Source organism: Oreochromis niloticus, linkage group LG16, assembly GCF_001858045.2.
Source record: "Oreochromis niloticus isolate F11D_XX linkage group LG16, O_niloticus_UMD_NMBU, whole genome shotgun sequence".
NCBI lineage: Eukaryota > Metazoa > Chordata > Actinopteri > Cichliformes > Cichlidae > Oreochromis > Oreochromis niloticus.
Genome location: NC_031987.2, coordinates 1,293,037 through 1,309,625, shown reverse-complemented (window position 1 = coordinate 1,309,625; position 16,589 = coordinate 1,293,037). Strand labels below are relative to the sequence as shown.

At 42.7% G+C, this 16,589-nt stretch overlaps 1 protein-coding gene across 4 annotated transcripts; it reads right to left on the bottom strand.

Moving 5' to 3' along the window:
* Window positions 1-1,685: 1,685 nt before the first annotated feature.
* On the bottom strand, window positions 1,686-13,590 carry LOC102079327 (butyrophilin subfamily 2 member A2). Of its 4 annotated transcripts, none has more exons than XM_013270233.3 (12): window positions 13,547-13,590; window positions 12,981-13,145; window positions 11,772-11,822; window positions 11,515-11,557; window positions 10,122-10,457; window positions 9,664-9,957; window positions 5,852-5,968; window positions 4,358-4,399; window positions 4,203-4,253; window positions 3,788-3,844; window positions 3,645-3,701; window positions 1,686-3,340 (listed from the first exon to the last, which is right to left on the bottom strand). In XM_013270233.3, the coding sequence occupies exons 4-12, from the start codon at window positions 11,549-11,551 to the stop codon at window positions 3,270-3,272; spliced, it is 1,062 nt and encodes a 353-aa protein (XP_013125687.1). In that variant the 5' UTR covers window positions 11,552-11,557; window positions 11,772-11,822; window positions 12,981-13,145; window positions 13,547-13,590; the 3' UTR covers window positions 1,686-3,269. The 4 variants fall into 4 exon arrangements, 3 of the variants coding, with proteins under 3 accessions (XP_013125687.1, XP_005450431.1, XP_025759658.1); XM_005450374.4 differs by lacking the exon at window positions 13,547-13,590 and adding an exon at window positions 13,399-13,513; XR_003216785.1 differs by lacking the exon at window positions 13,547-13,590 and having other exon boundaries at window positions 3,285-3,340; window positions 3,645-3,728; window positions 12,981-13,133.
* Window positions 13,591-16,589: the final 2,999 nt, after the last annotated feature.

The following is a 16,589-nucleotide window of genomic DNA, read 5'->3' as shown; positions in this document are numbered from 1 at the left end:
CCTGTGTGTTTGCTTTCAGGTGTTTCTGACTGCATCCATGATTTCTAATAATAACACGAGCGTTCACATTCACAGCACAGCAATGGGAATGTTTAATGCCGCCTGTGCAGTAGTGATGTTCCTGATGGTTAATATACCAGTTATTTCATTCTAACTTTCAGAACACTAAATAAACCACTTCTGCACTCAGTATTGAATCTGATGTTTGAGGCTACAGTTTGTCCGAACAGATAAAAGCTTTAATCATATTTCAGAGCCGTTTGAAAATGATATTTCAGTGTTCAATAACTGTCTGTAATCAGTCGAGTGGCAGTTCAGAAATGGTAAATGGCCTGTATTTATATAGCGCTTTTCTGGTCCCTAAGGACCCCAAAGAGCTTTACATATCCAGTCATTCACCCATTCACGCACTGGTGATGGCAAGCTACGTTGTAGTCACAGCCACCCTGGGGCGCACTGACAGAGGCGAGGCTGCCGGACACTGGCGCCACCGGGCCCTCTGACCACCACCAGTAGGCAACGGGTGAAGTGTCTTGCCCAAGGACACAACGACTGAGACTGTCCGAGCCAGGGCTCAAACCGGTATTCTTCCGATTACAAGGCGAACTCCCAACTCTTGAGCCACGATCTAAGAAACAGTTTAGAATGAAAGCTGAAGCTGCGCGTCTCCTCCCTCACCTCTGTAATGGTAGACAAATTATCTGTTTACCAATTAAAATAAAACTAAATTTAAAAAAATAAAAGTTTCTCAATTTAAAAAAACAAAGGTTAAAAAAAGGGTCACCCAGTCCCACAAATGTCCAGGTTTAAATTCCCCCTCCTGAGCTGATCATCCTCACGTGTTAGGGATTCCCGACTCTATCGTACTGACATCACCACAGGAAGGACATACGTGTTGGTCAGGTGTGTCACCATGGCACAAATGAAATATATTTTAGAAGTAAATGAAAGTAATATTTATTTAAAATAACTTTTAATCCCAGTCTGTGCAAGTGCTGAACAGCAGATTCATTGATTCTTTACAGTAATCTGATCGACATTTGTCACTTTGTGTTAACACAGTTAATATAAATATACATACAGAGGACACATGCACATTTATTACTGTACATTTCTTTACAACAGTCACACGGACTCTTCAGAAGAACCGAGGTCATGATGTAATCTGTAATCCATAACCAGGTTCTCTGAGTGAGGAGACGCTCTCGGGCTCCAGACGAGGTTCAGTGGAAACGCCGTGAGTGCTCGGTGCTTCTGTGACCATTAGCTGCCCGTTGTGTTGCTGTTGTGGTGATGACTGTAAGTGTGGTCAGCTCGTGGACACGTGCAGAGCAGAGAGAGTCGACACGCCGGAGAGCAGGTGTGACAGTAAGAGACCTTTGTGTTTACAGTGAAGTCTGAAATGTGATGTTTGCAGCTGGAAGCATCATTAAAGGAGGTCCTGCTGGCTGTGTGTCTGCAGCTAACACAAACTGAGCACGCTCTTTAAATATCCTGTTAAACTCTCCTTTAGTTTTAGGATGAAATGAGGCTCCAAAGTGAACCAACGCATGTTGTAGCACCAGTTATCCAAAATCCTGTGAAGTTCCAACAAACATGGAATAACCAGAGGTGGCAAAAGTACAGACACTCTGGAGTAGAAGTACAGATATTTGTGTTAAAGAATACTCCAGTAAAAGCCGAAGTACTGATTCAACCTCTTTATTCAAGTCAAAGTAAAAAAGTACCAGCTCTGAAATGTAAAATAAAATAAAAAAATAGCTCCGCTGGTTTGATGCAAAGGGAACTGAACCTTGTGCCCATATTAATGTAAAAATAAAATAATACAACTAAACAGAAAAATGAGTACAGTCGGGGCACTGGGGGGTGGGGGAGCGTGGGGAAAGTGCTTTGGCCTAGCCAGCTGCTGGGGGAGTGCCTCGTCTCCTCGCCTCCTTTCTCTTTTCCGTCCCCCGGTCTCCTACGTTGTGGTTGTACAAACTCAAAATTTAAAAAATAAATAAATAAAAAAGTTTAATAAATTCCGACTCGTGGACTCAAGTGGACCATTATAACAAATGCAGTAATGGTCCAGTTGGGAAAATAACTCTGACAGTTCTGATCTGTTGGACTGATTCAAAAACATGAGGACTGACATGTAAGCTTTAAATGAGCACTCCTTCCCTTTAAATCGAAGCTCTCTTCTTCCTTTCTCATCTTTCTCCATCTCTGAGTGGAGTTAGTTTCGTTTCTCTGTGAGTTGGACCTTTAGCTGTCAGACACACTGACTGCATAGAAACAGTTTGTGTTTGTTTAGCTGATGCATCTGAAATGACCTGCAAAACGTTGCTTCCTTTCTGCTCCCTGGTCAGTATTACCAGCTACACAGTGTCAGTGAGCACAGCATATGAACATCTGACCACATGGATCATGCATAAATTGTCCTTTTGCCTCTTTCACCCCTCTGTCCCTAAATTTCCAGTGTTTCGTGTTTGTCAGTGTGTTACTGTACCAGCTGTGTATCGAAGGCACACAAATTAAAATGTATAAATAAATATATAAAAGATGAAGTAAAAAACTGTTGTGAACATGTTCATAGCAACACTACATTTACATGCTGCCGAATCATCGTCATCATTATTAGTCTTCTAGCACCAATTCACTGCTCCTCATTCTCACACAGCAAAGATGGATTCAGCCTCCTATAATCTGTATTTACCGCATACAGCAGATGTCAGCTAACATCTAAAACAGCATTAAGTTATGAAATTCTGGATTGAAGACTCTTAAAGTTCAGAATCTTTTCTTTAAATAAAGTGACAAACAAGAAAACAGTGCAGCTGATCGGACCCAGTTCAGCTGGAAAACAATAAAAACACGAAATCCGTTTTATTGCTCGAGGAGAGCTGAGCTCAGTCAGTCACAGCAGCTTCACCGGCTCACAGTTCATTTGATCGTTTTGTCCTTCTTGGCGTCTTGAAGCAAAAGCAGAGCTCAAACAGAACGTTTTGGGTCATTCTGATGTTCACACAGTGCAGACAGCACCGCCCGCTCTCTGCATCTTTCACTGATTTTACAGTAGGTTTCACTGAGTCAGCCAAGCCTGGAGAAGAACTCGTTGGCACTAAGAAAGAGCCAATAACAGGTCATTTTAAACTGAACTGTGCAAATAAAAAGGTTTAATCTCTTCAGGAAACAACTCTGGCGATGCCTCTGGTGTGTCGGCCGCACAGCCGTCGTCTTGATTACAGCGTGTGTGAGTGCAGTCGAACAATGAACCCATCCTCAGTTTAGCCTGTGTTTGCCTGCACGCTGCCTCCGCCTTCCTCTGCACCACCTGCAGGGCGGTGCTCCTGGTTTTCTAAAAGAAAAGCAGACAAAACATTTTTCTCAGAAACGATCCAACAGCGATTTCTCGACTGTGAAACAGATGAATGCAGGTTTTAATCCTCTTCACCAGAGTGTGTGCAGCACAGTTAGAGCTGTAAGTATCTGGACATCAAATACTTCTCATTTTTCTATTCAGTGTCTGTTCACCATCACAGTGGACTCAAACAGTTAAGGTGTGACCAAAGTGCTACTTTAAAATGACATTTTTATTCATATTTCTACAGATTATCAATGTCTGCTAACTCAGTGCACCACAGAGCAGACACGAACACTACCTGCTCCACGTAGAAGGTTTAGGTCCTCGTTGTCTCGATGTGCATCTCCCTGCTCCTCTGTGGAAACAGCACATCAGAGTGTAGCTGCTGAGTGTGTCAGTCATCTTATCTCATTGTGTTTGTGAGTGAGCCAAAGTCCAAACCTTCATGCTGTGGATCCTCGTGGTCTGTGTTCCCTTCATTTGCTGCCTCTTGAGGTTCTAACAAAATCAAAGAAACAATCGTTGACAAACATTAAAGAACTGTGACATGTGACACTGTGACAGGCTGTCTTTGGATGTGAGAGCTCCGAGACCCTCATGCTGCAGGATCACTCTTTGCATGACTACTAGAGTCCCTTTGAGCTGATTTCACATCACATTTCTGGTTAACGTTCCATCTTCCATGATGACGACTTCGACCTCACAGGTTTAAATTTGAAATATAGCCGTCTGCACAGTGTTGGTAACACTGTCATGGTCTCTACCATATATTTCCAAATATGTCGCTATTTCACAGGCGTTCCAGATGTTGAACCTCTGCTGTGAGAGCACCAGGACCGCCTCCCCCCCTTCTTACCTTCTTGGAGCTCCATTTGTTGATCTGCATGGTTTTCACCTCCTGGCTGTTCTACAGCAGAAACAAAGCAAAGCTTTTCAGTCAAGAACCAACTGTGGAGCTGTGACCCTCCAGTCGTGTCATTATAGATCTTTTTGACCTCACTGCAGAGTTACCTCCATTCAGTTGTCCATTGGATTCATCTCCAGATTTGCAGCCTAAAGCAAAAGCAGAGGAACAAAGTTAGGAGCAGGAAACACTAAAAACTGAAGTTCTGTGAGACAAATATTGCTTCATTTGGAAAGTAAAATATGGATGTGGGAAAAAACAGCCAGATCCTGACTGGTTCACCAAAGATCTGATAGATATTCAGAGGTTAAGCTCTAATCTAATTTCAGTTACTGTTACTGTCACTTCCTGTTTTATTTTGTAATCCTGGATATGGTATACCTCTGTGTCTGGACTAACAGTCTTGTTAGTAACAGCGTCTTTTCCCAGACATCACAGACCAGGCACTCACATAACTGAAGTGTCGTTAGCACAGCTGGTGCTATAGAAACATTTAACTGAAGTGACTTAAGTGCAGGTTTCTCCAATCACTCACTCTGCAGCTCTACAGACTGCTGACCTTTCACCTCTGTAACAGGACCTGTTGGGACTTGCTGAGCTTTGACTTCTGGCAGTTAACAAAGTTTGAAGGTTGCTTTACTTCCTTGTAAACTTCCTGGATAGAATACAAAAATCAGTTTAATCAGAAACAACAGCTACCTCTCAGTGTACTGATGCTTTACTATGAGCATTTTATGAATGGGCAGCAGGTGCATGTACTGGTCTGCTGTGGTAAAGAGAGAGCTGAGCATGAAACCAAAGCTATTGGTTTAGTGGTCGATCTACGTTCCTACCCTGACGTTTGCCCTGAGCTGAAATGATCTTTCCCCGAGGAGTCGTTACTCTCCCACACTGGGGTAGCTGAATGCCCTCTGATAGATCGCTGCAACAATCTGACTTAATGACTCCTCTCTGCACTGTGAGAAAACGTTTCTTCTGCTTCATACACTGTAACTGTGACAGCACTGTTACTTATGTAGCTATGGCTGGATACCTCTATGAGTCTATGACCACACAACAATATAGCCATAGCTACAGTACGACTGTAAAGACGACTCAGTTTACAGGTTAATAGGAACGATGTGTTGCCTGTGGCTGTGCTGTGTGACACTAATGTTAAACTGTTCGTCTCATTTAAAACGTGTGTTTGTGGACAGCCTGTGTGACTTTACAGACGGATGAACATTCGCTCTCTTTATGAAACAGCTAAGTGCTCCGTAGGCGGGGTCAAAACGGTGGCTCTGACCCCGCCTACTTTAACATCACAAAAACATGAAGCGATCACAGCAGCATGCTCCTGCTGATCGCTCAAACATGTCTGCATGTGACCCGAAGAGGTCATCGATGAAGACACGACGCTGACAACACGGAAGTGCAAAGACGCTCCATCACAGCTCTGAAGACCTGAATCCAAAAGCCTAACAGGGTCTATGACTCTTCATCATTTTGATTGATTATTGCTGTCACTGATTTTTTGATCCGTGTTTGAACAATTCATTTTCAACATTACATCATATGTTTACTGTAAATGTTAAAAGAACATAACTCAATGTTTTACTTACATTTCTTGTAGCAGATGTATTTGCCTACTGCTATTACTGCTATTACTAGTAGTACTAGTACTATTAAGACAGACACTAGACTTATGGATGAGTGCACTCCTGGATTTGTGTCTGGACCTGTGAAGAATATGACAGAACAACAGAAATGAGCTGGGCTGCTTTACCAACAACTGAATTATTATTCAGGTTACCTTAAAATCCAGGTTAGGCTACATGAATAATTTCTCTTATTAATGAAATTTTAACAGTGACAGTGGTGTCCCAGAAACGATGTGGGCTTCATAGATAATTGGCAAACCTTCTGGAGGAAACCTGGTCTTGTTAGGAGAGACGGCATCCATCCCACTTTGGATGGAGCAGCTCTCATTTCTAGAAATATGGACAAATTTATTGAACCCCCCAAAATATGACTATCCAGAGTTGGGACCAGGAAGCAGAGTTGCAGTCTTACACGCCTCTCTGCAGCTTCTCTCCTCCTGCTACCCCCCCAAAAACCCATCTCCATTGAGACTGTGTCAGCTCCCAAAAAGACAAAAAACAAACCAAAAACCAGCAACAAACAATTTAAACATAAAAAATCACAAAGAAAGAACAATACAGTATCCACATCTGAACCAAAGAGTAAAACAGTGAAATGTGGATTATTAAATATTCTGCTCATCTGGACGTCTTCAGTGGGAGAAACATTTCGTCACTCATCCAGGTGACTTCTTCAGTCTCAGCTGACTCCAGGTTTCCCCAATCTTATAAAAAGTACATTTGCACAATGCCTGAATGCAAACTCTCATGACCATTGATCAACAACCACTGATCAATTATTAAATATTACGTCGATCAATTATTAAATATTAGGTCTCTCTCCTCCAAGTCTCTGTTAGTACATGACTTAATAACTGATCAACAAATCGATTTACTCTGCCTTACAGAAACCTGGTTGCAGCAGGATGAGTATGTTAGTTTAACTGAATCAACACCCCCGAGTCATTCTAACTACCAGAAACCTCGAAGCACAGGCCGAGGGGGCGGTGTGGCAGCAGTTTTTCACACCAGTCTATTAATTAACGAAAGACCAAGACAGACTTTTAGTTCATTTGAAAGCCTGATGCTTAGCCTCGTCCACCCCAGCTGTAAAACTCAGAAACCAGTCTTACTTGTTATCATCTATCGTCCACCTGGGCCTTACACAGAGTTTCTCTCTGATTTCTCAGACTTTTTATCTGATTTAGTGCTCAGCTCAGATAAAATAATTATTGTGGGTGATTTTAACATCCATGTAGATGCTAAAAATGACAGCCTCAACATCGCATTTAATCTGTTATTAGACTCAATTGGCTTCTCTCAAAATGTAAAAGAACCCACCCACCACTTTAATCACACTCTAGATCTTGTTTTAACATATGGCATAGAAACTGAACATTTAACAGTGTTTCCTGAAAACCCTCTGCTGTCTGATCATTTCCTGATAACATTTACATTTACAATAATTGATTACACAGCAGTGGAGAGTAGACTTTATCACAGTAGATGTCTTTCTGAAAGTGCTGTAACTAAGTTTAAGAATATAATCCACCCACTGTTATCATCTTCAATGCCCTGTACCAACATAGAGCAGAGCAGCTATCTGAACGCTACTCCAACAGAGGTCGATTATCTTGTTAATAATTTTACCTCCTCACTACGTACGACTCTGGATACTGTAGCTCCTGTGAAAACTAAGGCCTCAAATCAGAAGTACCTGACTCCGTGGTATAATTCTCAAACACGTAGCCCAAAGCAGATAACTCGTAAGCTGGAGAGGAAATGGCGTGTCACAAATTTAGAGGATCATCATTTAGCCTGGAGAAATAGTTTGCTGCTTTATAAGAAAGCCCTCCGCAAAGCCAGATTCTTACTCTGGATGGCATTACCTTGGCCTCCAGTAACACTGTGAGGAACCTTGGAGTCATTTTTGACCAGGACATGTCCTTCAACGCACATATTAAACAAATATGTAAGACTGCTTTCTTCCATTTGTGCAACATCTCTAAAATTAGAAATATCCTGTCTCAGAGTGACGCTGAAAAACTAGTTCATGCATTTATTATTTCCAGGCTGGACTACTGTAATTCATTATTATCAGGATGTCCTAAAAACTCAATGAAAAGCCTTCAGTTAATCCAAAATGCTGCAGCAAGAGTCCTGACAGGGACTAGAAAGAGAGAGCATATTTCTCCTGTTTTGGCTTCCCTTCATTGGCTTCCTGTTAAATCCAGAATTGAATTCAAAATCCTGCTCCTCACATACAAGGTCTTAAATAATCAGGCCCCATCTTATCTTAATGACCTTGTAGTACCATATCACCCTATTAGAGCACTTCGCTCTCACACTGCAGGCCTACTTGTTGTTCCTAGAGTATTTAAAAGTAGAATGGGAGGCAGAGCCTTCAGTTTTCAGGCCCCTCTTCTGTGGAACCAGCTTCCAGTTTGGATTCGGGAGACAGACACTATCTCTACTTTCAAGATTAGGCTTCAAACTTTCCTTTTTGCTAAAGCATATAGTTAGGGCTGGACCAGGTGACCCTGAATCCTCCCTTAGTTATGCTGCAATAGGTGTAGGCTGCCGGGGATTCCCATGATGCACTGGGTGTTTCTTCTACACTCACTATGTGTTAATAGACCTCTCTGCATCGAATCATATCTGTTATTAATTTCTTGCTCACAAAACACGCGATGACCTTAAATGAATGTCGTGTTTTTAATTCCGGTCCGGACTCGTGAATCTCAACCCAGCAGCAGCGGTAACGTTTGCACGTCCTCTCCCGTTAATGCGGCAGGTAAATAATCAGCTAACAGTGCATATTATGTTAGCGCGATCTGCCTTATTACAAAACCTGCCATTACTGTGCATTTAGGTGACCATGATGAGACAGACAGAGTCTGGCTGGCAGTTCTCGCTGCAGTCTACCGGTAGCGTCTCCTTTCAGGCCAGGATAGACGAATGTCACCGAGCAGTGACTAAGTTTGTGGTCAAAGGCTTGCACCCATTTGCCCCGATTTTCGGTAAGTGAATGTGTTTAATTGTAGGCAGGGACATTACTGGATATTCTTGTGTAATTGCTACAGAATAATTTGTTATACTTTGTTATTGCTACAGAAGAATATTTATTTTATTGTTTTACATTTACAATTTTTTTTCCTGGGGACCCTGTGACACCCCATTGAAGAGCCGTAGGCTGTGGATCTCTTAAGATCTCACTGTTGGGTTTGTAAGGCCATGTTACTCCTAAATTTCTATCTTGTTCAAAGAGAAGATATAAAACAAAGTTCTAAGCTAATCAACCTTAGTGTTCTCCTTTTTTAAAAATAAGAATCGAAAATGGAATCGGAATCGTGAAAATCTTATCAATACCCATCCCTAGTCAGGACAGTGATGGCAGTATCAGTGGTCATCTCTGTCATAACGTTCATCAAACATTCACTGCAGGATGATCCAGTAAGGTCTTGGAGGCGTCTGTGCCTTTACAGGATTTCGACTCAGTGAAGTGTTTGCTGAATCAGAAAGTGCCTGATTTTTATTGGCTTTTAATGATTTTTAATGGCTTATTGCTTCATTTTAAAAATGTTCCAGAACTAACTGGAACAGTGTGAACATCCATCGGGGGACAGATGTACAACAATCATACTTCTGATTAGGCTCAAACAAGCACTGAGTTTAACAAAATATCTAAGAAAGTGCTAATGTCACAACATTTTACAGCCCCGCCTGTCTAATACCACCTCCACCAGCACTCCCACTCTGGCAGATACTGGGGTTTGCTGATGTGCTGCACTCACCAGCACCATCTCTGTCCATCTCTGTGGTGCTGTTGATGCTTTGGTTGGAGCGAGGGTTGGTGATGCGGCAGGTCACAGACACCAGCTCCTTCACACTGACGGAGCTCCTTACAGTGAAGGTTCCATCCTTTGCGTCCCTCTCGTGGGTCGGTTTGTATTCATGCAGGTCCACATATTCACCACTGGTCATGTTTTGACCTGACCATGACACGCTGGATTCAGGGTATCCTCCACGCGCTGTGCAGGTCGCAGTGTCTGCTGTGTCAATGGTCAGGTTTATACCTCTGTAAGGAGCTTTGACAGAGGTGAACACTGTTTACACACCACAGACAGTCAGAGCACATCAGCACAAACACTTCATGCCAGAAACAAGAACATGATAGTCAGAGCTGTGTGAAAAGTCTCAGAGAGCCCATGGAGACGTATTCGATCTGGAAGTAAGAAGATATCTTCCTTACCTGAAACCTGCAGTGTTGAGTTGCAGCAGCGCTCACATCTGTCTTTGAAGGAAGCCATGACCCAGAACGACTTCTGGTCATCTGCAGCTGTAACACTGTGAAGTTTAATGGAGATGTTCCCCGATCCAAACTCAGAAGCAAAGACTGTAACTCTGTTCCTGTAGACTTCAGTTGTTGTATCACAAGTTTGATCACAATGAATCAAAATGTTTTCAGTCTCGTCCTCCTGCCAGTAAAACCACTTCAGGCTTAGTGGAGCTGGGAGTTTACAGGGAACCAGCACAGAGCCTCCAACAGTGGCACCGAGGAGCTCCGCTCGCTGACCCGAGATGAGGGCTGGAAACACAAACACGTCAATAATGATGTAATCATGACATCAGTGATGTAACGCACAGTTTGAGAAAACCAGCCAAACTGTAAACAGACAGGCACTGACAGGACGACTTCTGGTTAAATTCAAGGGTTTTTTTATTTTAAAAACAGAAATCTGATTGGTTCTTTGTGCCTCATAAACCTTTTTCCTTCTGGCACTAGTGTGCAGTCTCTCACACTAGTGGCTAATTTGGGTCATTAACTTTCCCAAATTACTATCAGTTGTTTTGGGTTCTCTGTATTCTTTGTGTTATTGTCCAGTCTTTACCTTATAATATAAAGCAGCCCGAGGCTGTTTTTGTTGCTAAATAAATAAATTGAATTAAACTAAGTGAAACGTAATTTAATATTAAAAATCTCCAGTGAGATGAGATGGATCTGTTGGGTTATTGTGGTATTATTAGCTCTAAATGCTCCTTCAGCCCTAAAATCAAAGAAACAAACTGAAGGTTAAAAACAGCAGAGTGTCATAAACAAGAGGATTTACAAGGTTAGGCAGAGTTAGCAGGTAGTTAGCTGGTTTCTATTGAGAGTTTAGTCGGCTCGAGATTGATTGTTTACCAGAGGGTTTAAATATTTGTTGTCTGGGGCACCTCGAGCTGCAGAGGCCAAGAATGATGACTGAAGAGCTTTAGGGGCTTTGTGTCTGTTCAATAAATAAGAGCCTCACACAATGCAGGAGACACTTGGTCAGGACACTCAGTCGATACATCAGCACTTAACACGCAGACAGAGCCTCAGCTGTGTACTGTAAACTCCATTTAGCTTTCACTTGAAGCCGATGAGGCTGGAATGCATTTACTTGGATTTAGTATGGATGCAGTACACTTAAAGCCAGGACATGGTAAATCATAGAGCTGTACTAGCTGTATGATTAAAATATGGACACATGCTCATGAAAGAAAGACAAATGGAGTAGATGGTCTTTAATTACTTTAGGTTTGTTTGTCCTTAAATAAATATAAAAAGTACAAATTAGCAGCACATCCTCCACAAGGAGTAAAGCCCAAACATAACTTACCACCGAGCAGTCCGACCACGAGGCCTGCAGTTAACATGTCTGCCTGTAAAACAAAGGTAAAACATGCTGTGGTCACATATCTATTATTGTGTGTAAACACACTGTTTCATCTTCCCCATAAAGTCTGGCTGGGCTCCAGCAGGTGTTACTGGAAATGTAATGAGCCCACATTGTATTCAGATTAGTGACAAGGTCACAGTAATAAAGTGATATAATCTCAGTACTTTGTGTTTAAATAGTGTTTAGCACACACTCACTGGATTAGATGGTGTCAGGCTCACAGACAGCAGCTGTTCCACCTCTGCATGCTGTAAGCAAATAACACAGCAGATACAATAACAGCTACAGAGTCAAACATCCTGAAGAGCAGCTTTCTGTCCCCCCAACAGGAAATCCACAGAGCATCATAGAGCATCACAGAGTGAAAGTCTGTGGTAATTGCAAGTGTGTGCTCTATGCATGCAGCTGCTAACCAGTTATACAAATAGATTTAGCAGCCATACCCCAGGTGTATTACAGGTATCATGTCATAAATGCAAACAACTTTTTTACTGCTGAAGTAGCGAGTCAAACTTGGCTTGAAATAAACCATCATGAAGCTGTTCTTTCTTCTTTGCGCAGTGATGTGTTTCATTGAAAAACTTCTGGTTTCTCACTGCAGCAAATTAAATCTGAGCTACATACACTCAACAATAATTCAGTTCAGTTTAGTTGTATTTATATAGCTGGTTTATACTGGTTATACTGGTTTACTATTTTTCTTTTTACAGCCAACCTCTCAGTTCATTAAAAAAAAAAAAAGGCAAACTGAACGTCAAGACAATTCTGTAAAAAATAAAATGTTATGTTACCTCAATATTACTGAGATGTATTACAATGTGTCTCTAAAATACATTTGTTTTATTTATTTTTCATTTTAATATTATGAACTACAGCAACATCTGTGGTGTTACAGGTCAGTTTTGACAATTATATATTTACTTGAAAAGAAAAAGGGGAAAAAGTCTCTTTTTGTGGTGTCTAAGCAGATTCTGAAGAAAGTGTCCGGATCTGTAACGGCTCGCTCTGTGATTCTGCTGAAAGCCTTTTAGTGCTGATCCGACATAAAACAAAGTCACACAGACGAGCAAGCGCGCACACCACGGAAACCCTGTTAATATTAATATAAATAAACAGGAAGTCAAACATGGAATGAATGAAAAAGAAGCAAAGCTGTAAATCTCCAGACTGTGCTGCAGGACCGGCTCAGGTCAGCACGATAAAGATGATTCAAAGCAAACTGAGTTTGAAGACTCAAAGGTTTCCAGCAGCGCGCAGGACGCTGCACAGTCATAAAAGCTTAGGACACGCGTGACAGCCGGAGCTGTTCTCCCACCTAAGTAAGAGCCAGATATTTCTTTCATCGCTAATAAATGCGTATCTGATCCCAGGAAGCCTCTGTGAGCGCTGCGTCCTCACAGACTCACCTGAATCAGAGTCTGTCACAGGAGCCCGGGCTGCTCCTCTCAGGGCCGCGGTGAAGAGTGCTTCCCATTCTGCGCACGTCCTCTCTTACAGACAACCTCGACTTCCCTCTTCTCACTCTCAGCCACGCGCACGTGCACGTTTTCTCCTTCTGCATTGCTTCCTTTCTGGTGATAAAAACCTTTACTTTGCTGACGTCATAACCTCGGTGTCATGCATTCATAAAATCTGATCATCAGTTTAACCGGAGTGTTTCAGGTGCGGAGCAGGACAAAACACTCAGCTCAGCTCTACGCTGCAGTTTATAGCTGCCATTATTATTATTATCATTATTATTATTATTATTGACAGAAATAAAAAGGCTGCTTCCTGTCTGCTCCTGCGCTATAACTTCCAGAACGAGTTGCCGTGTCCACAAACCTGTGTGTCCACACCTCGCTGTGACCTGAACAGTTACAGCAAACATCAGAGGGGACACTTTGGTGCTCGTGATTTTACCTCAAAGCAAAAATAATCGTGATAATAAACTGTCGTGCTGCATTCTGAAGAAAAGAAGAACTGGGCATACTCAGGAAGCTCTTCGGGTGTTGTCGGTCCATTCAGTGTGTTGGGAAGCCTAGCAGTGACACCTTGTGGCGAAGCGTTTAATCACCGTCATATGGCTGATTGCCCTTTTAGCTACAGCAGCTGGTTCAGCTGGAGATTCTGAGGCTTACCGCCATGCAGTGGACATATCCTTGAAAACGGGAGATGTGGGTAATCTCAGTCTCTCACTGAACGTGCTTCTGTGAGTAGCCAGCATGTCATGGAGTGGGTGGGAGGTGTTATCCATGATTGTCCTTATCTTGGACAACATCTGCCTCTCAGACACCACCCTAACATCCAGCTCTATCCCCACATTCCTGGCCTTGTGGATCAGTTTATTTAGTCTGTTGGCATCTGTGACCCTCAACCTGCTGCCCCAGCATGCAACAGCATAGAGGATCGCACTGACCACAACAGAGATACAGCAAGATAACATTAATTAGTAGGGATAGTGAAAACCTGTTTACATTTGTAAGCCACTTGGCTATGATAGTAAACAGTAGACACTGATGTAGCTTACTGAATCTTTTGGACTGTATTCAGCACAATATTAATTAGTCAGTGTCAACTGTTGATTTGTCCTGTTCTCATTGTATGACGAATTATAATAGCTGTTCGTTAGCCATTTGCATACTCTCTCTCTCCACATATATATACAAAATATACAAAGGGAGTGTCCGCCCAGGGCGGCAAACAGGCTAGGACCGCCACTGCTCCAGCCCGTCGTGACAGTTTTATGGAGCACTGCTTGAGCCATGGCATCCTGCAGACAGGTACAGATAAGACTTGCACAATCCCTGATTTAGCCGCGTGGCTGCAAATGAAGTCACAGGCAAAGCAAATCTCCAGTCAGGCAGCCACAACCAAACTGAGGTAGACACCAGTCCTCCTTAGACTTCAGGAAAGGAATGAATCATCATCACCCATTCGACCTACATCCAGCACTAAGCCACGGCCCTATTGTTTGCGATTTGAGAACAAAGCCATTATCTCAACAACTGTGACAAACTCAAGGAGCAGAGCAGGTTGTTAAATGGATCAAGAATGCTAACCGATGTTGGCGATGTGGTCAAAGTCATACCGCAGGTGCATGTAACTTGAAGCAACACTGTAAGCTTTGCAAAGAGCTTGTTACGTCCCTCTGCGGCCCCTAATCATCTGGATGTGTTCAGCTGGTGCTACCTGAGGCAAGCTTCCGGGGAGCTCACTTGCTTTTGCCTTGGTGGCACCAGCCATTTTAGCCAACCTGGTGTTCCATTTTAAGATAAAACCTCTTCTCACACTCACTCTGGTATTCGTCTCCTGTTTTATGTTGCGGCTTTTGAGCCGGGTCGTAACAAGCTGCACCTCACAGTCCTTCATGACTCTGTGCAGGAAACTCAGAGTGTGGTTTTCATGGTGTTTGCCTCCATCACGTATCTACCTTGACTGCCTTAACCACTCCCAGAAGGTTATGATAAAGGTCTTAAAGGTTCTCATTCACAATGGTGACTATGCCATGAAGGCATGTGCAATCCTGACGGGTCGGTGAGAACGATCATCCTACCACCTGTGGTGCAACACTTGAAACTCACTGGCTCACCAGATAGTCCCTACAGATAGTAGAATATCAGCAGCTTGCGGGATCTTCAGTGTCCTTTGATAGCGATACAGGATCCCCAAGCTTTCGCAGCTAATACGCTCAGCCTGGCTGAACTCACTTATCCTGTTCCTTCCCTACAACAACGGTATCATCACTTAAGGGGACTATCAGCCAAATCAGTCAAATACAATCAGTTAAACAAGAAGCTGGACATGACACCTGCTCAGACTCATCATCACAGAATAAATGAGAACTGACAGCACGGAGCCGTGCTCGTCCTAACAGCAGTCACTGACAGGTGAGACTTTTACTAACACCTCTTGAAAGTTTTGAATGATGATAATGTTTCAGGAGAAAAAAACCTGTGTAATTCCCATTTTACAAAGCTTGTAGTCCAGCCTGTAATTCTAACCCTCTTGTATTTTTTCCTCAAAGCTCGAATTTGTGGCCTTCCTGTAATGTGATCCTGTATCTGTCATCTTTATCCTTCTGCTGCTCGGAGCAGCGATCTGCTGCTGCAGAAGTGAGCTGCACATTTCATTTCTTTCGTTTTTATTTAAACTATTGAAAAATATAAAACTAAATAGGAAAGAATTTCCCAGCAGGCAGGAGTTTTTGGGGAAGCTGTGAGAGGGCTGAATGACACAGCTTCAGAGCTTTCATTTACAATTAATATTAGGAAAACATACAGTTGATATCAAATGTTAAAAAGTATAAATCCAATATCTTGGTTACATTTTCCAGTCACCGGCATGCAGCCAGTGCCAGCTGCTCCTGCTCTTTTCTTAGTGTTTTACTCAGTATTAGAGTGTTGGTTTGTTCCTCACAAACGAGTGGGTGAGACAGTTTTGGTTCTCCTTGATGCTGAGGAACTGTTACTTTCATTGAGGAACGTGACCGCGGCGCAGCAGCTACACACTGCACGCTTTGTTTACTCCAGAGATCAGCTGATTGCCCTGATGGCGCCGGTGTGTCAGCAGGCCCACGGACTCACAGCTGACATCAGGAGACAAACACATCGCAGGTATAAAACGATCAAGTGCTGATTCTGGTTAAAACATTGCTTTACTGAGTGTGCACTGAGGCGTCCATCAGTCATAACACAACAACCTTATGATCCTGCTGCTAAACAGCGTGCTGCTGTAAAAGTACTGCAGTGACGTAAAGCTGCCGTACACCTCGGCGTATTGTACGCACGATACGCCGAGGTGTACTGTTATTGTCAATTTAAAAAAAAAAACATATTTAAACCGCAAAAAGTAACCACAACATGTTACTCTCTAATAGCCACCGTGGGTTTGTCTCATAAGGGAATGAAGGTGAAGTTAACTAAGGTCACTTTTAGCTTGAAGAGCAGTTGAAGTGCTGCTGGAGTGGGTGCAGAATAACAACCTTAAAACCCTCTGAGGTCCCGGGTATAATCGGCTGGTTTTGACTACTTCTG